Genomic DNA, 20,405 nt, shown 5'->3' on the forward strand with positions numbered 1-20,405 from the left:
TCTTTAGCGGGAAGAAAGGATTTGCAGATCGGCTCTACCCTATCCTTCAATGCATCCCAACATCTTCCTTCCACTGAGTTTTTGAGGTAGAGAGTGCCAGATTCACATCGATTTACAGTGTAAACCCTTGCCTTTCTATAGACGCCAATACTCGCCATCTCTACTCTCAAACCGACGGTCTCCAATGGTTATCTTTCGCAGGTTCGCATGAGAATCTTCTGCAGGGTTATCTTCCGCATGGTTATCTTCCACGTTCGCATTCTTCTGTAGGGCTTTTTCATTCTTCTGTAGGGGCATACATAAGCTTTGGAATCATCAATCCGTCTTGATCCAGATGGCTCCTGGCATCGCGAAGATAGTTGTTGGCTCAGTTTTTTCTACCTCTGGGGGACAAGCTCCTACCCCTATCGTCAGTGAAGCCCTAGCTCCCACTGTCCAGGTGGTCCAAGCCTCACTCAATGAGGCTTTGAAGTTTTCTGAAAGTGCCCTAATCTGCAAGTTCAATGGTTTTTGGCCATGACTGACAGCTCTCCACAGCTGGATCTCAGAGGTATGGAATCCTGTCATTTTTTATGAAATTAGTATCTACCCCTGTGCTAGGGGTTTCTTTATAGTAGATTTTGAAAACTCTAAAAGCAAACAATGCATTCTAGATTCTGGCCCTTGGTTTTGGGAAAACTCAGGCCTATTCATGAAGCCATGGAACCCATCATTCGATCCCTCAACAACAGTCATAACCTCAGCACCAGTTTGGGTGAGATTTCCAAACCTACCCTTGCATCTCTGGAATTTCTCCTCGCTAAAAGCCATTAGAAATGTAATTGGGAAATTTTACTGCAGGTGCCCATAAACAAAGGAATATGCCAAAACCACCTATGCTCACATCTGTGTGGAAATGGACTTCAGCGCCGGATTCCCAGTTGAAATAAACCTAACAAGCAAAGACTATGTGTGGAACCAGAAACTCGATTATGAAAGTGTCCTCTTCAGATGTCGATCCTGCTTTGAGACAAGCCATCTAGCCAAAAATTGCCCAAAATCCTCTCAGAAAAATTCTACTAGAAAGAATCACCACAGATCTACATGGTGGGAAGGAGCACAAAAAGAACATTACACTGTCATCAAGGAAGAGTACTCTCCAGAAAACTCTGAATCGCAAGAAATCGGGCAAGAAAGAAACAACTCTCAAGACAAGCGGGGGGAAAGCCCCACCCAATAGCAAAAAAGTGAACTCGACAACCCCTCAAGAATCAACAGTTATGAGGATTCGAACACCACACAAAATAAATCTTCATTTAACAGCAAAGCAAATCTCCCAGACCAAACTTCTTCTCCGACTATCTTCAAAAGGATGAACACAACAGACCGGAAGCTAATACACCAATGTCCCAAGAACCAGAAGAGATGAAGGAGATGCAAGATAAAGGAAGTTGGAAGACCGTAGAGAAAAAAAGAAAGCTACAACATCAATCTCGCCAAGAAAGACGAGAAGCCAGACAATTAAGAATTAAGAAAATTATAGGTCTGATAGACCAATTTGGTCCCAGTGGACGTTAACCACCATCATCATCATATTTAAAATAAAATTATATTTAATTTTTATGAGTTTTTTTTAATAATTTGACAATGTGAGAAGTATTATAAAAATTAGCCATTTAATTTATATAACTATTTAAAAAAAACCATATCTACAAGTATCAATTTTAATTTCATTTTTATTTACTATACTAAATTTTGATTATTTTTATTACTTATATATACTTTTATATATATATATATATATATATATAATATAAATGTTTAATTCCAATAATAATAAAATAATTATAATTTAATTAAATTGTATGGTTAAGGAATTTAGACTTCTGTGATCCATAACATTGTTTAGATAATCTTCGGCAAAATCACATAACCAATCTTTTGTCGACGCGTTTTTAAAATTTCTAATAACATAAAATATATTATAAAATAAATTTCTAAATACTTAATTATATTTCTACTTATTAACCATTTAATTTTTATAATTACATTAATTTTAATAATATTCAGAGTCCCTATATTATATACGGGGTGTTTTTGCCCAACAAAGAATACATGCAGCTTTTGGTCCATGTGTTTGATCATTATCTTCAGAAGTTTTCGAGAAGACGAAAAGGCAATGTCATAGTTAAAAGTATCCGAAAAATATTGAATATGGCGGGTTTTTATCCATTTTATATATTTATATGAAAGAAATATTGTATGCATTTTTTGTGTTATTTTAAAATAATGAAAGTGGAAAGTGTAATTACTAAAAAAAAAAATAGTTTAAATTATATAAAATAAATATAATTACTAAAAATTAGTTTAACTTATATAAAAAAATTATATTAAATATTAATTTATTATAATTATATTATAAGAGTTTTTCGAGGTGTAAAATTTATTTTTATATTATATTAAATTTAAAATTATAATTTTTATATAGATGTTTTAATTATAAATTTTATTTTTATATTTGAAAATAGTTTTATTTAATGTAAAATTATAAAATTGTTCCCATGGGGTAGTTCAAGTGGCAATTGTCATGGAAATAAAGTCTCATCAAACCGGAGATCTTGGGTTGGATTCTTGTGCTAACCTCCCCAGAAATAGGGTGAATAATGGACATGTAAACTTGAAAATAAGGTCCTAGCAAGCTTATATATATATATATATATATATATATATATATATATTAATGAGAAAAATTGAAAAAGGGAATATATAATTTTAAATATTTTATAATTATATTAGTGATTAGAGAAATTATTTAATAAATTTGGAAAGAGGAAAGAGATGTGTTTTGATAAAAGGAATAAGAGAATTGCTAACTCTTAATATGATAATAATTTTAAAATTGCTAAAAAAATTATTAAGAATTTTTCTAATGAAATCTTATAACTTGATAAGATAAATATCTATAAAGCTCTTATTAAAAGAAAGAAAATACACTATATAAATATAAAGCAATTATTTCACCTCTTTCACTTTGATGCTTGAAAATTTTGGAGGAAAATTCAATTCATAAGATTAAAGAAAATAATTTGATTCCCTATAAAAACTAGAATATTTACATTAAAGACTTCTATGAATCCCTTAATGCCATGACACCACTTTGAATTATTTTGTAGAGGATAATATTTTTCCCTTAGAAGACATTGTTAATGGGAAAGCTTAGGGCATTGAAGGTTGGCAAGTTGAAATTATCCTCATCTCAAATATACACAAGCTTTTTAATTTTGCAGTGAAGCAAGGCTTCTCTAAGCCTTTGACACATAACCTTATTTTTTCTATCTTTAAGTGTGAGGATAAAAGTATTTCCTCTAATTACACGACCATTATGATTAGCCACATTTTAGCCAAGTTGTACGAGCTTATTTTAGAAAAAGAGAATAGCCTTTGGCTTGAAGAGCTAAAGGCCAACCTTGGTTTAGGAAGTATCATTCAACCATGGACCATTTTGTTACTCTTAAGATAAGTACAAAGGAATGCTACAATAATTAAAGTGATGTCCTCTGTTGTTTTGTTGACTTTAGAAAACAATTTGACATTGTTCCTAGAACAAAACTATGGAAGAGGCTAGAAGGGATAATGGTCCTCTCAAGTTGTTAGTTTTTGAAAAGGTTGCGCGGGAATGTTATTCCCAAGATTAAGAAATTAAATTTGATATTTGGTTCAAAGGGGGTTGTCCCTTATCCCTTACCCATTTTGGCATATATATTAATATGCTAGAATAGTGTTTGGAAGAAGCAAGTTGTGGTGGCCCCATGTTTACTGGTATGGTCATATAGTCATAACTCCTCTGTTTTATGCTAAATATATTGTTCTTTTGGCAAGGAGTCATTACGCAAGCAACTCAGAATCCTCTGAGATTTCTTCTCTGAAATGGATATAACTATTAATACTAGAAAAACTAAAGTTATGATAATTAAATCCAAAAATATCACCTATGACACTTCTATTCTGATAATAAATTCTGGGAGGAAATTCTTTCATATAAATATCGGAACCAATATCCATCATAAGCTCAATTAAAATTACAATATTGAGAAAATGATAAATAAAAATTGGAAAGCTTATTATGAACTTCAACTTTTATATATATATATATATAATTATTTTTAAATGTTATTATGATATTTTCATTTCTCCAATAAAATTTTAGTAAAAAATATATTTTATGTAATTATAATTTCCAAATATATTTAAAACTATTTAAAATATTAAATAACATTTTTTAAAAAACAAAAGACATATTTAAACGCGCGATATATGATTTATTTAAATGAATCTATTTGGTTTATATATGGGAGATAAAGATGAAATAAGTATGATAGTCGACATGATACCATAATCAAAACGAATATAATAATTTATCGTTTTTAAAAAAGCTTGTGCTTCAAGGTTTTATAATTGAGGATGTTATCTCATAAATTGTTTATTTTTCTCAGCGGTTTTTTCTGTGAGGTTTATTTATTTGATTAAGTATTTGGTAATATTATAAATTTTTATCTAGGTTAATTTCTTCTTATATGTATTATAAAAAATCCCTTTTATATAATAGCTATGGAATTTTTTATAATAGATATGGAAAATATTAAGAATGTAAAAGTTTAATATGTATTTAAATATATCTATATATAGAATAGATATGAAAAATCTTAAGAATGTATGTAAAATTTAATTTAATTTATAATTTTTTTTTGTTTAATTTTGTGATTAAATTTTAAAATTAGAGGGTTGATTGGTTATATTATTAGAAAATAGAAATACTTAAATTTTTATTTCCAATTATCTTTCATTGTGAAGTTCATCTACTTGTTACTTCATCTTATTTTGGAAAGTTTGAAGGTTTTCTTTAATTACTAGTAGAGTTTCTTGGTTCTTCTCTCTATGTGAATCTATTGCATATCATTTGGAATGGTCTTAAAAATAATATGTGATACCCCAACTAAATATGCCAAAAGAACTTGAAATGGGGGCTTCTTAGAAATGAACTTATAGTTAATATTGTTTTTATAATCTTCTACAATTCCTTCCAAAAATTACCCATAAATTTTAGATTTCTATCACATATATTACCTTGGGAAATTATTGCATATCATTTGGAATGGTCTTAAAAATAATATGTGATACCCCAACTAAATATGCCAAAAGAACTTGAAATGGGGGCTTCTTAGAAATGAACTTATAGTTAATATTGTTTTTATAATCTTCTACAATTCCTTCCAAAAATTACCCATAAATTTTAGATTTCTATCACATATATTACCTTGGGAAATTCATGATGTCTATGTATTTATTTTATGAGAACTTCTATCGCCTTCTTAGAGTATATGTACTTTTTCACAAAAATGTGCATATTTTGTGAGTCCATCAACTAGAATAAAAATAATTTGCTTAGGTTTTTTTTATTTTAGTAGTATTGTAGTGAAATCCATATATATTTATTCCCATATTTCACTAGATATGTGTAAGGGTTGAAGTAATTTTAAACATTTAATACTCTCTCTTATATTTCTTTCACATGTATACCATTCACTTAGAAATTTTTTAATATCTTTATTTTTGGGAGGGTAAGAAGGGGATGGATGAACAAGCAACCATGGATATGGGAGGAATATATTTATTTGTGGGAGGGTAAGAAGGGGATGGGTGAAAAAACAACAAGGGATATGGGAGATGTAAGAGGGAGAAGGAAGGGAGTGGGAAGAGGGGATGGTGTGCAAGGAATATATTTATTTGTGGGAGGGTAAGAAGGGGATGGGTGAACAAACAACCAGGGATATGGAAGATGTAAGAGGGAGAAGGAAGGGAGTGGGGAGAGGGGAGAGGGGATGGGGTTGAATTGTGGGATAGGGAGGGGAGTGGGATGAGTTAATAAAATGTTTAGTTATTATTTTAATTTTTAAATTATGAGGTTTTTTTATAAATGAAATTTTTTTAGTTATTATTTTAATTTTTAAATTATGAGTTTTTTTTATAGATGAATTTTCCCATGTTGGATTTTCAGACTTACTTTGTTGTAATCGATCACTTGGACTAACAACCACTCCGGATCCACTATGGGACTACTCAAAAGGTTATAATAATGGGTTGGAAGTTTACTAATGCTTGCAGGTTTTGGTGTAATGGAAAACTTCAACATGGTATTAGAGCCTTGGCCTAGGTTCAATTCTTCAATTTGTATTTGAGGGAAGTGTTGCATTTAATGGAAAGCCTCAACAGCCCACAAAAAGGCTAATGAAAAATTAAACATTTTGAGGGAAGTGTTGCATTTAATGGAAAGCCTCAACAACCCACACAAAGGCTAATGAAAAATTAAACATCAAATCCTCTCTTTATAGATGAATTTGCCCATAGATTTTCACACTCACACTCACCTTGTTGGAATCAATCATTTGGACTAATAACTACTCTAGGATCCACATTGGGACCACTCAAAAGGTTATGATAATGGATTGAAAGTTTACTAATGCTTGCAGGTTTTCGTGTAATGGAAAACCTCAACATATTGGACTAACAACTACTCTAGGATCCACCTTGGGATCACTCAAAAGGTTATGATAATGGGTTGGAAGTTTATTAGTGCTTGTGGGTTTTGGTGTAATAGAAAACATCAACATATTATTAGAGTCTTGGTTCAGGTTCAATTCTTATTTTTTTAGTGTAATAGAAAACCTCAATAGCCGACACAAAAGCTAATGAAAAGTTAAACATCAACTCATCAAATCCTCTTTTAATTTTAGAATAATAGTTTGTTAATAAAATTAATAAAAAACATTAACTCTTTGTAAAAAAAATCATAACATCGCTTAAGTTGCATAGAAAAATGATACATGTTACTAATATCTGAATGTTAAAATTAATGATTCTCAAAATAAATTCATGAGTAGTTGTGTTAAAATAAGTAAATCTCATACAATTAAATAAATCCATTATTAATTAAGAGAAGTTATCGTAAAAATGCCCATGGTAAAGCTGAAGCTATTAAGCAAAACCTACGCACGAGAATGTTGCATCCAAAACCCTAAAGAAAATTATGGAGAGAAGATTTTATTTAGATTGAAAATCTATAATATAGGAACTTAAAATATAGTTGATCCAGGATTATCAAAAATTTTGGTATGTGAAAACTTATATGGAATTAGAGAAAAAATTGCACTCCTCTAAGAAGAAAAAATATTTACAGAGAAAATCACCCAGATAAATACAGGAAAAGATGCAAGAAATACTAGAGTAAAGGTCTTTGCAGGAAAGAAAAAATTTCAATAAATAAAAACAACATACATGAAAAAGGGATGCTACTGTGTCGAATCCAAGTCGTTTTGCAAAAGATTTCCCCGAGGAAAAACCTAAAGTCAAATCAATGTATGCATAGGAAGATTTTAAAATGTACTGTCCTGCAGTACGATATAATGCTCTCAGCTCAGATGTGGAGGTGCTTCTGAACTTCAAAGATGGCGTCCGCGACATCTTGAGACAATGGGTTTCTTCCCCTGTCAAGTGGATGCTGGCAACGCCCAGTATCCCTCCTCTTCCCAGCTGAGCAGGCAGGCTCAGGAACACCTCCTCTTCGATACCGTAGAAATCCTTGGCCATCACCGAAACGGCATGAACCCTCCTCTGGTTTCGAATCACGCTTTTCACCAAGTTAGCAGTTGAGTATCCTATAGCCCACGAAGTGTACCCCTTCAATTTGATAACCTCATAAGCGCTGTTAACCACGTCTGGTGAATGGCCTTCAGATGCTCTTTCTCGTACGGGATTTCCTGTTTGTCCAGGAAACTCAACACTGGGACGCCCCCCACGCTGATGCTCGACCACAGGGCAACCGAGCTGTCGCCGTGCTCGCCTACGATGTGCGCCTGCACGTCCTGCGCATTCACGTCCAGATGATCTGCGATCATGGAGCGAAAGCGCGAGGAATCGAAGTTGGTGCCGCTGCCCATCACTTTGTTAGACGGCAAACCAGAGAGCTTCCACGCGATGTATGTCAGTATGTCCACGGGGTTTGAGACGACCAGCAGGATGGTGTCGGGGCTGAATTTCACGAGCTGCGGCACGATGGACTTGAAGAGATGGAAATTGCGCTCCACCAGATTGAGGCGCGACTCGCCATCCCGCTGCCTTGCGCCGGCCGTGATGACGCAGATATCGGAGCCCGCGGTGATGGCATAGTCCGTGCCGGCCACTATCTTGGTGCGGGGCAAGAAGGCGGCGGCGTGCTGTAGATCAAGCATTTCGCCCCGCAGCTTGTCGGCCTGGATGTCCACCAGGGCGAGCTCCGTTGTGAGCTCTTGTGTGAGGTTTATTTATTTGATTAAGTATTTGGTAATATTATAAATTTTTATCTAGGTTAATTTTTTTCTTATGTATTATAAAAAATCTCTTTTATATTATAGATATGGAATTTTTTATAATAGATATGGAAAATATTAAGAAGGTAAAAGTTTAATATGTAATATATATATATATATATATATATATATATATAAAATCTGAAGAATGTATGTAAAATTTAATTTAATTTATAAATTATTTGTTTAATTTTGTAAATGATTTTGTAGGGTTCATAAATTTTAAAACTAGAGGGTTGATTGCTTATATTATTAGAAAATAGAAATACTTAAATTTTTATTTCAAATTATCTTTCATGGTGAAGTTCATCTACTTGTTACTTCATCTCATTTTGGAAAGTTTTAACATTTTCTTTAATTATTGGTAGAATTTCTAGGTTTTTTTCTTTATGTGAATCTATTGCATATCATTTAGAATGGTTTTAAAAATAATATGTGATACACCAACTAAATATGCCAAAAGAACTTGAAATGGGGGCTTCTTAGAAATGAATTTATAGTTAATATTGTTTTTATACTCTTCTACAATTCCTTCCAAAAATTATTCATAAATTTTAGATTTCTATCACATAAATTACTTTTGGAAATCCACGATGTTTATGTATTTATCTTATGAAAATTTGTATCACCTTCTTAGAGTATATGTACTTTTTCAAAAAAAATGTGCATATTTATTAGAATGAAAATAATTTTCTTAGTTTTTTTATTTTAGTAGTATTGTAATGAAATCCATACATATTTATTCCCATATTTCACTAGATATGTGTAAGGGCTGAAGTAATTTTAAACATTTAATACTATCTCTTATATTTCTTTCACATGCCTACCATTCACTTAGAAAATTTTTAATATCTTTGTTTGTAATAGAGTTCAGGCTTTTGTGATCCACATCAAGTTAGAGAGAAATTCTTCGGCGAAAATCACATGGAATACCATTTGTCGACGCGTTTCGAACCAACCAGTGTGGTTCATAAATTTTAGATTTCTATCACATAAATTACTTTGGGAAATCCACGATGTTTATGTATTTATCTTATGAAAATTTGTATCACCTTCTTAGAGTATATGTACTTTTTCAAAAAAAAATGTGCATATTTTATGAGTCCATCAATTAGAATGAAAATAATTTTCTTAGTTCTTTTATTTTAGTAGTATTGTAATGAAATTCATACATATTTATTCCCATATTTCACTAGATATGTGTAAGGGCTGAAGTAATTTTAAACATTTAATACTATCTCTTAAATTTCTTTCACATGCCTACCATTCACTTAGAATATTTTTAATATCTTTGTTTGTGGAAGGGTAAGAAGGGGATGGATGAACAAGAAACCACGGATATGGGAGGAATATATTTATTTGTGGGAGGGTAAGAAGGGGATGGGTGAAAAAACAACAAGGGATATGGGAGATCTAAAAGGGAGAAGGAAGGGAGTGGGGAGAGGGGATGGGGTGGAAGGAATATATTTATTTGTGGGAGGGTAAGAAGGGGATCGATGAACAAACAACAAGGGATATGGGAGATGCAAGAGGGAGAAGGAAGGGAGTGGGGAGAGGGGATGGGGTTGAATTGTGGGATAGGGAGGGGAGTGGGATGAGTTAATAATTTTTTTTAGTTATTATTTTAATTTGTAAATTATGAGTTTTTTTTAGTTATTATTTTAATTCTTACATTATGAGTTTTTTTTATAGATGAATTTTGCCATGCTAGATTTTCACACTCACTTTGTTGGAATGGATCACTTGGACTAACAACCGCTTTGGGACTACTCAAAAGGTTACAATAATGGGTTGAAAGTTTACTAATGCTTGCACGTTTTGGTGTAATGGAAAACTTCAACATGGTATTAGAGCCTTGGCCCAAGTTCAATTCTTCAATTTGTGTTTGAGGGAAGTGTTGCATTTAATGGAAAGCCTCAACAACCCACACAAAGGCTAATGAAAATTTAAACATAAAATCCTCTCTTTATCGATGAATTTGCCCATGCTAGATTTTCACACTCACACTCACCTTGTTGGAATCAATCATTTGGACTAATAACTACTCTGGGATCCACCTTGGGACCACTCAAAAGGTTATGACTAGCAATTGTCCCAAAAGGTACAAAGAGAGGCCGATAGGATTAGTGAAAGGAAGAAAGTTCTATAGATAGTCAAGCATATATAAAGGTAAGTAGTGACGAAGGCAATAACCACGTTGACCATCCTGTACCAGTACATTTGATATTAGAAGAACAAAACCAAAACCAAACCATTCATATTAATATAGTAAGTGTAGAACGCATTCATACTTAAAGCTCAATAGGTTCAATAGATTATTGGCAGCACAGTTTTTTTCTAAATGAAAAGTAAATTACAACGTTGTACATGGTAAATGAAAAGTGGAGAAATTTGTGATTTGCAAATGTTAAAACAAATCACTTACATTACTGGTTGACAGTAGAACTAAAACATTAACATTATTAAAATTTTGAAACTGATTTTAAATTCATGTATTGTATTTTTCAAAGTATTTTGTTTTACATACTTAAGTCCTCAAATATAGTGGTTTTAGATTCCATTTTGGCAAACCCACCATTCAAAACAATATGTATTTCTCTGGCCCTCAAAACAAGCTTTTAGCACTTATTAATCTATGCTCTGTCCAAGATACAATTCAAACTTTCATTTTCAAGCATTTTAAGAGGCAAAACAGTGCAAATATTTTAAATGTTCTATTTACTTGTCTGAATTTCTACAAATAAAATATATATCTTACATCCCCACCCCACCTTTAAGGGGTTTAAAAAGAAGAAAGAGTGCTCTCAGAAAAAGTAGAAACATTTAATATAAGGTGAATTTTTAAAAATTTACATCAAGAATTTGATTCTGGAAATTTCTGCAATCCCTACACATCCTTCCTTTAAAGGGCATTTTACAATTTGGCTTTCCAAAAATGGAAATAGTCTCAACCAAAATTTTCAGTTATACTTTAATCTGTGTCTCCAGATAACAACTCCCAATGATTGCCAGTTCACACAGAACATTGGTCACACACCAATTGCCCCCACTTAACACTGCTTATGCATCACTCATTCGCAATAGGTTAACAGGTTTCTTTGATATCCAATTCTAACAATAGTTTTAGACCATCTTTGTGTTTTGCTTCCTCACATAATCTGTGTCTCCAGATATTTTTCCTTCTACACTCCCATACTCCCATACACTCGTTTTCCTTCTACTCAGACCAATCATCTTCAACTTTGATTTCAAACCAAGAAAGGGGTTCAAGGTTTCTACAATTTCAAATTCAATTAAAATGATTTCAGTTTCTTGGAATTTTCTCTGGAGCAATCTTTGTTGCCCCAAAACTGTTTATACCCTTTTCCATAAGTAGGATACATACGCAGCGACATTTTTCACTCAAACCCTGAAAAAGAACAAGCCTTCAGGGAATTTCGTATGGATCTTTTATCATTAATGTAAACAAAGAAACACAATCTATAAATTCCCACTGTTTTCTTGAAAAAGGAATCAGAAGAATTTACATTTTAAATGGCAAATATGAATACTTTCGAAATTGTGATGAGTTTCTTCTTCTGTATCTATCACATAAGTAGTTTTAGTGCCACCCCATTGTTGGCCACTCTTCGCCGCTACATCTGTAACCTGGACACTTTGCCTACTTCAATCGCCCTGCGCAGTTCAGATCTCTCTTGCTACAGGATCTATGCATCAATTCTGCACTCAATGGCTCCACAATTATAGCCCCAAGCATAATTTGTCAGGGATTACCCTAGATTTGTCACGGTAACAATCTAGAAAGCAAATACTCAAAACTAATTGATTGAATATATATATATATATATATATATATATATATAACAATAGTGTGGAGTTATTTCAACGAGGCTTGTCAAGGTAATCCCAGCTATTGTGGATCATGAGGCATTACTTTAAGAGACAATTACGAGATCAGTTTCAAAGCAGAGTTGTAGGAGATGGATCAAACAACAGAGCAGAACTTTATGCTTTTTGGTAGATTCTAAAAATAGCAATAGAGAAAGGTTTAAATTGTCTACAGGTGATAAGAGATTCCAAACACATTGCAGAGAGGTCAAATGGAAATTTCAATCAGGAAAATTTGCAGCTGGCCCATCATTGGACGGAATCAGAGAAGCAAGGAAAAATTCCATGTCATTATCTTTTCAGCATGTCTGTAAGGGATAAATATGAAGGCTGATATATTGTTCAAGTAAGCACTGAGGATGCAGAACAGATGGATGGAGATGATTGAATACCCCATCTGCACCTTCTCATTCAATCTATTTCTAATCAAGCTATTATAGTAATGACCTTTTGGATGGCTGTTTTGGAAGCAGTGTCAAAACTTAAACATCATACTTACCCTAAAATTATTATAACTGTTTACATGCTTTCCAGGAATTTAATTGCATACCATAGTTACACATAAAAGCCACGACATTAATCACATAACAGTTTGAAATAGTTCAGCATGCCTTCATAACATTGGAGATCTTCCAACTGTGTTCATATTTGTCACTAATCCTGGATGACTTTAATTACAGTTCTCAGACCCTCTCCTTTAAGCATGTGATCAAATGCCTTGTTGATGTCAGCAAAAGAAACCTTGTCTGTAACAAATTTATCCAGTTCAAGCTCCTGCAAATTTAACAATCAAGGAAGGAAAGATTAAAACCGTAATTATAACTCTAATTAGATATGATAAGCATAGATTGCTCCCGTCATGGTACGGGAAAAAAAAAAACAACTGGGAAATATGACCACACAGTATTATCTACAATTATGGTTTGAATAAGTTGTTACAACTATGTTATGAAGTCTTACCCCATTCAAATACATCTCTACAAGGCCTGGCAAATCAGTACGAGGCTTATAATTTCCAAAGAAGGTTCCTTTCAACGTTTTCTCGCTTAGAAAGTTTACAGGATTCGTTTTAAAGACTGTGTCTGAACGAGGGACCCCTGTTAAAACGGCTACACCCCAACCCTGCAAAAACAGAACTCTGATATCAAACATATGCATTGCCTGCATTTTCTTAATTAAATCGAAGCAATCAGTTTAAACTTTAAAGCTACAACTTAGAATTGAAATGATTGATGTATCTTAAACCAAAGGAAACCAAGAGCTAGTACATCATGGCAGCATTCCAAAGCTTGAACCATGGCCTCAATACTCCCTGTGCATTCGACGCTGCAGTCCACCCCTCCATCAGTTTTTTCCGCAATTACCTGTAAACATTTTTTATAAGTGTTTGGAAATTAAGAGTCTACACTGCTTTGAATGGATGGTGAATGAGTGCACTCCATGCGAAAACTTAAAATCTCCCCCACCTAAGTACTAAAGTACCACACTAGTCAAAAGCAACCAATACTCTGATCTGGGAGAGAGTTTGATGATCATTTTGGGCAGCTCAACGTACCTGCTGAATAGGTTTTTCGTACTCTTTAGGGTTTATAAATTCCGTTACTCCAAATTGTTTTGCTGAGAAAGGAAAGATTACAAGAAAGGGTTAAAAAGGCAATTCTACAAGTCAACATATCAACATATGTACACAGATTTTCCAATAATGGAAGTGGGAAATATACAATTACCTCGTTCATATCTCTCATTATTGAAATCGATTCCAATTATTCGAGCAGCTCCTGCAATTCTTGCACCTTCACAAGCCTGCGTAGTTAAACTCGGGTCAGAAGGCTAACATATAATTAAACTCTACCCTCATCATATTGGTCCCAATGAAAATGCAGGTAGGGGAAGTGAACAGAATAGTCCCTAGAAAAAGGTTTGAGGACTTTAAAACTGCAACATATACTAATATGCATACAGTGGAACATAAAGAGGGCACTTGTTATTAGTACTTACAGCAAGCCCAACAGCCCCCAGGCCAAATACTGCTACTATCGAACCCTTCTTGGGTTTGCCTGCGTTCAAAGTAGCACCCATCCCTGATTCCACAACAGAAAAGAATTTTACACAACAATTCCAGTCAAAGAAACCATTATCTTTACACTGGACATTAACGTCTGCTCATTATCACAAAAGTAACAACAATCAGAAAACCGTGGGCTTGCATAAGAGTCCCATATTACAGAATGAAAATGCATATAGATAAATATTACTCTTAGGCAGCCAATTTACCTCATAAGCCTGATTGATCTTGTGACAGTGAAGGAGATATCAACAAAGCGTTTACCTGTAACAACATAGACTCGTTTACTTGTAACAATGAGGACGATGGTTCTCGAGCTCTCCGCCGATAACAACCCTCCGCCCATAACAGAAATGAAGGCCATGTTCCGCCCGTAACTGAAGGATGAAGGCCATGTTCCGCCCGTAACTGAAGGATGAAGGCCATGACGAGTAACTGAAGGAGGAAAAGCGTGACGAATATCACGAAATGTGCACAGATGTCAGTAGAGAGCGGCCCTAAAAAAACTGTGCACAGATGTCAGATGTACATTCTTGTCTGAAGAATGCCAGGGGTAACCTGGACACTTTGCCTACTTCAATCGCCCTGCACAGTTCAGATCTCTCTTGCTACAGGATCTACGCATCAATTCTGCACTCAATGGCTCCACAATTATAGACCCAAGCATAATTTGTCAGGGATTACCCTAGATTTGTCACGGTAACAATCTAGAAAGCAAATAATCAAAACTAATTGATTGAATATATATATATATATATATATATATATATATATATAACAATAGTGTGGAGTTATTTCAACGAGGCTTGTCAAGGTAATCCCAGCTATTGTGGATCATGAGGCATTACTTTAAGAGACAATTACGAGATCAGTTTCAAAGCAGAGCTGTAGGAGATGGATCAAACAACAGAGCAGAACTTTATGCTTTTTGGTAGATTCTGAAAATAGCAATAGAGAAAGGTTTAAATTGTCTACAGGTGATAAGAGATTCCAAACACATTGCAGAGAGGTCAAATGGAAATTTCAATCAGGAAAATTTGCAGCTGGCCCATCATTGGACGGAATCAGAGAAGTAAGTAAAAATTCCATGTCATTATCTTTTCAGCATGTCTGCAAGGGATAAATATGAAGGCTGATATATTGTTCAAGTAAGCACTGAGGATGCAGAATAGATGGATGGAGATGATTGAATACCCCATCTGGACCTTCTCATTCAATCTATTTCTAATCAAGCTATTATAGTAATGACCTTTTGGATGGCTGTTTTGGAAGCAGTGTCAAAACTTAAACATCATACTTACCCTAAAATTATTATAATTGTTTACATGCTTTCCAGGACTTTAATTGCATACCATAGTTACACATAAAAGCCACGACATTAATCACATAACAGTTTGAAATAGTTCAGCATGCCTTCATAACATTGGAGATATTCCAACTGTGTTCATATTTGTCACTAATCCTGGATGACTTTAATTACAGTTCTCAGACCCTCTCCTTTAAGCATGTGATCAAATGCCTTGTTGATGTCAGCAAAAGAAACCTTGTCTGTAACAAATTTATCCAGTTCAAGCTCCTGCAAATTTAACAATCAAGGAAGGAAAGATTAAAACCGTAATTATAACTCTAATTAGATATGATAAGCATAGATTGCTCCCGTCATGGTACGGACAAAAAAAAAACAACTGGGAAATATGACCACACAGTATTATCTACAATTATGGTTTGAATAAGCTGTTACAACTATGTTATGAAGTCTTACCCCATTCAAATACATCTCTACAAGGCCTGGCAAATCAGTACGAGGCTTATAATTTCCAAAGAAGGTTCCTTTCAACGTTTTCTCGCTCAGAAAGTTTACAGGATTCGTTTTAAAGACTGCGTCTGAACGAGGGACCCCTGTTAAAACGGCTACACCCCAACCCTGCAAAAACAGAACTCTGATATCAAACATATGCATTGCCTGCATTTTCTTAATTAAATCGAAGCAATCAGTTTAAACTTTAAAGCTACAACTTAGAATTGAAATGATTGATGTATCTTAAACCAAAGGAAACCAAGAGCTAGTACATCATGGCAGCATTCCAAAGCTTGAACCATGGCCTCAATACTCCCTGTGCATTCGACGCTGCAGTCCACCCCTCCATCAGTTTTTTCCGCAATTACCTGTAAACATTTTTTATAAGTGTTTGGAAATTAAGAGTCTACACTGCTTTGAATGGATGGTGAATGAGTGCACTCCATGCGAAAACTTAAAATCTCCCCCACCTAAGTACTAAAGTACCACACTAGTCAAAAGCAACCAATACTTTGATCTAGGAGAGAGTTTGATGATCATTTTGGGCAGCTCAACGTACCTGCTGAATAGGTTTTTCGTACTCTTTAGGGTTTACAAATTCCGTTACTCCAAATTGTTTTGCTGAGAAAGGAAAGATTACAAGAAAGGGTTAAAAAGGCAATTCTACAAGTCAACATATCAACATATGTACACAGATTTTCCAATAATGGAAGTGGGAAATATAGAATTACCTCGTTCATATCTCTCATTATTGAAATCGATTCTAATTATTCGAGCAGCTCCTGCAATTCTTGCACCTTCACAAGCCTGCGTAGTTAAACTCGGGTCAGAAGGCTAACATATAATTAAACTCTACCCTCATCATATTGGTCCCAATGAAAATGCAGGTAGGGGAAGTGAACAGAATAGTCCCTAGAAAAAGGTTTGAGGACTTTAAAACTGCAACATATACTAATATGCATACAGTGGAACATAAAGAGGGCACTTGTTATTAGTACTTACAGCAAGCCCAACAGCCCCCAGGCCAAATACTGCTACTATCGAACCCTTCTTGGGTTTGCCTGCGTTCAAAGTAGCACCCATCCCTGATTCCACAACAGAAAAGAATTTTACACAACAATTCCAGTCAAAGAAACCATTATCTTTACACTGGACATTAACGTCTGCTCATTATCACAAAAGTAACAACAATCAGAAAACCGTGGGCCTGCATAAGAGTCCCATATTACAGAATGAAAATGCATATAGATAAAGATTACTCTTAGGCAGCCAATTTACCTCATAAGCCTGATTGATCTTGTGACAGTGAAGGAGATATCAGCAAAGCGTTTACCTGTAACAACATAGACTCGTTTACTTGTAACAATGAGGACGATGGTTCTCGAGCTCTCCGCCGATAACAACCCTCCGCCCATAACAGAAATGAAGGCCATGTTCCGCCCGTAACTGAAGGATGAAGGCCATGTTCCGCCCGTAACTGAAGGATGAAGGCCATGACGAGTAACTGAAGGAGGAAAAGCGTGACGAATATCACGAAATGTGCACAGATGTCAGTAGAGAGCGGCCCTAAAAAAACTGTTCACAGATGTCAGATGTACATTCTCGTCTGAAGAATGCCAGGTGTCAATCTCTCAAAGAAAATAAGCACGGGAGACAAAGGGAAGGGAGAAACCCATCGATGGCATAATTGTCCACGTGTTAGCACAGGAGAAAAAGGGACGACGAAAGTCTGTTCCAAAGGGAAGGCCTATCGGCCTAATAATGGATTGGAAGTTTACTAATGCTTGCAGGTTTTGGTGTAATGGAAAACCTCAACATATTGGACTAACAACTACTCTAGGATCCACCTTGGGATCACTCAAAAGGTTATGATAATGGGTTGGAAGTTTACTAATGCTTGCAGGTTTTGGTGTAATGGAAAACATCAACATATTATTAGAGTGGTTCAATTCTTACTTTTTGGTGTAATAGAAAGCCTCAACAGCCCACACAAAGGCTAATGAAAAGTTAAACATCAAATCCTCTTTTAATTTTGGAATTTGATAGACTGAACACAAGCCAAAAAGAAAATAAACCTTTGTCATTAATCCAAAAAAGCATAAGACAATATTTTTGCAGATAATAAATAATAATGGTACCTATATCTTAATTGAAATCTATATTAATATTCTAAATCTAAATAAATTATATGAAAGGAAAATAATTTTTATTGGAAAATAATTTGTTAATAAAATTCAAATAAAAAACATTAACTCTTTGAAAAAAATCATAACATCACTTAAGCTGCATAGAAAAATGATACATGTTACTAATATCTGAATATTAATTTTGTTAAAATTAGTGATTCTCAAAATAAATTCATGAGTAGTCGTGTTAAAATAAGTAAATCTCATAAAATTAAATAAATTCATGATTAATTAAGGGAAGTTATCGGAAAAATGCCCATGGTAAAGCTGAAGTTATTAAGCAAAACGTACGCACGAGAATGTTGCATCCAAAACCCTAAAGGAAATTATGTAGAGAAGATTTTATTTAGATTGAAAATCTATAATATAGGAACTTAAAATATAGTTGATCCAGCATTATCAAAAATTTTGGTATGTGAAAAATCAGATGGAATTAGAGAAAAATTGCACTCCTCTGAGAAGAAAAAATATTTACAGAGAAAATCACCCAGATAAATACAGGAAAAGACACCAGAAATACTGGAGTAAAGGTAAGATACAAGAAATACTGGAGGAAAGGTCTTTGCAGGAAAGAAAAATTTTCAATAAATAAAAACAACATACATGAAAAAGGGATGCTACTATGTCGAATCCAAGTCGTTTTGCAAAAGATTTCCCCAAGGAAAAACCTAAAGTCAAATCAATGTATGCATAGGAAGATTTTAAAATGTAGTGTCCTGCAGTACGATATAATGCTCTCAGCTCAAATGTGGAGGTGCTTCTGAACTTCAAAGATGGCGTCCGCTGACATCTTGAGAGAATGGGTTTCTTCCTCTGTCAAGTGGATGCTGGCAACGCCCAGTATCCCTCCTCGTCCCAGCTGAGCAGGCAGGCTCAGGAACACCTCCTCTTCGATACCGTGGAAGTCCTTGGCCATCACCGAAACGGGATGAACCCTCGTCTGGTTTCGAATCACACTTTTCACCAAGTTAGCAGTTGAGTATCCTATAGCCCACGAAGTGTACCCCTTCAATTTGATAACCTCATAAGCGCTGTTAACCACGCTCTGGTGAATGGCTTTCAGATGCTCTTTCTCGTACGGGATTTCCTGTTTGTCCAGGAAGCTCAACACGGGGACGCCCCCCACGCTGATGCTCGACCACAGCGCAACCGAGCTGTCGCCGTGCTCGCCTACGATGTACGCCTGCACGTCCTGCGCATTCACGTCCAGATGATCTGCGATCATGGAGCGAAAGCGAGAGGAATCGAGGTTGGTGCCGCTGCCCATCACTTTGTTAGACGGCAAACCAGAGAGCTTCCACGCGATGTATGTCAGTATGTCCACGGGGTTTGAGACGACTAGCAGGATGGTGTCGGGGCTGTATTTCACGAGCTGCGGCACGATGGACTTGAAGAGATGGAAATTGCGCTCCACCAGATTGAGGCGCGACTCGCCATCCCGCTGCCTTGCGCCGGCCGTGATGACGCAGATGTCGGAGCCCGCCGTGATGGCATAGTCCGTGCCGGCCACTATCTTGGTGCGGGGCAAGAAGGCGGCGGCGTGCTGTAGATCAAGCATTTCGCCCCGCAGCTTGTCGGCCTGGATGTCCACCAGGGCGAGCTCCGTTGTGAGCTCTTGTGTGAGGATCGTTTGCGCAACCGCCATGCCCACATTTCCGACGCCGACGACTGTTATCTTTGTGTTTCGGGTGCCCGGAGAAGGCGGAGCGGCGCTGTGGATAGACTTAAAGAAGGCCCCGGCCATGTCAATGCCCAGAGATGACGTTGACGATGAGCGGGCTATTGAATGATTTTGCAATTGCTTCTCCATTCTATTCTCACAAGTATTTCGATGTTTTGCACTCTCGAAGTGTGTAGGGAATATGCGATTGATGCCAGAGGAAGCTGTTACAACTGATAATAAGTTTGGCTGCTAAGTCGATGTCCTTTTATTGGCAATGGTGTGAAGTGAGCGGCAAGCCAAGACGAAGACGAAGGAGAAGGACGCGGGTGACTTTGTGCAGGGGAGACGGCTGCCATGTTATTTCCCTTCGATTTTGGCGCATGGACTTCGAGAAGCAAATACTTAATGTGGGTCTCCTCTTCGC

At 35.4% G+C, this 20,405-nt stretch overlaps 2 protein-coding genes and 2 pseudogenes across 3 annotated transcripts; all 4 read right to left on the reverse strand.

Moving 5' to 3' along the window:
• Positions 1-7,450: 7,450 nt before the first annotated feature.
• Positions 7,451-8,324, reverse strand: LOC149223498 (L-lactate dehydrogenase B pseudogene; annotated as a pseudogene).
• A 4,564-nt stretch (positions 8,325-12,888) lies between these two features.
• On the reverse strand, positions 12,889-14,568 carry LOC149223499 (alcohol dehydrogenase class-P-like). The gene is made up of 7 exons (XM_089383319.1): positions 14,544-14,568; positions 14,268-14,350; positions 13,997-14,072; positions 13,825-13,886; positions 13,538-13,633; positions 13,230-13,391; positions 12,889-13,043 (listed from the first exon to the last, which is right to left on the reverse strand). Exons 2-7 carry the CDS (start codon positions 14,346-14,348, stop codon positions 12,924-12,926), a joined length of 597 nt encoding a protein of 198 aa, XP_089239445.1. The 5' UTR covers positions 14,349-14,350; positions 14,544-14,568; the 3' UTR covers positions 12,889-12,923.
• Positions 14,569-15,691: 1,123 nt separating this feature from the next.
• LOC149223500 (alcohol dehydrogenase class-P-like) lies at positions 15,692-17,429 on the reverse strand. 2 transcript variants are annotated; one of them, XM_089383321.1, is made up of 6 exons: positions 17,411-17,429; positions 17,135-17,217; positions 16,864-16,939; positions 16,692-16,753; positions 16,097-16,258; positions 15,692-15,910 (listed from the first exon to the last, which is right to left on the reverse strand). In XM_089383321.1, the coding sequence occupies exons 2-6, from the start codon at positions 17,213-17,215 to the stop codon at positions 15,791-15,793; spliced, it is 501 nt and encodes a 166-aa protein (XP_089239447.1). In that variant the 5' UTR covers positions 17,216-17,217; positions 17,411-17,429; the 3' UTR covers positions 15,692-15,790. The 2 variants fall into 2 exon arrangements, with proteins under 2 accessions (XP_089239447.1, XP_089239446.1); XM_089383320.1 differs by lacking the exon at positions 17,411-17,429 and adding an exon at positions 16,405-16,500.
• Positions 17,430-18,866: 1,437 nt separating this feature from the next.
• LOC149223501 (L-lactate dehydrogenase B pseudogene) lies at positions 18,867-20,203 on the reverse strand (annotated as a pseudogene).
• Between the last annotated feature and the right edge of the window lie 202 nt (positions 20,204-20,405).

The sequence above is a fragment of the Pinus tabuliformis genome, chromosome Q (assembly GCF_031772625.1).
Source record: "Pinus tabuliformis cultivar Carrire ecotype Pingquan chromosome Q, CPIR1, whole genome shotgun sequence".
Classification (NCBI taxonomy): domain Eukaryota; kingdom Viridiplantae; phylum Streptophyta; class Pinopsida; order Pinales; family Pinaceae; genus Pinus; species Pinus tabuliformis.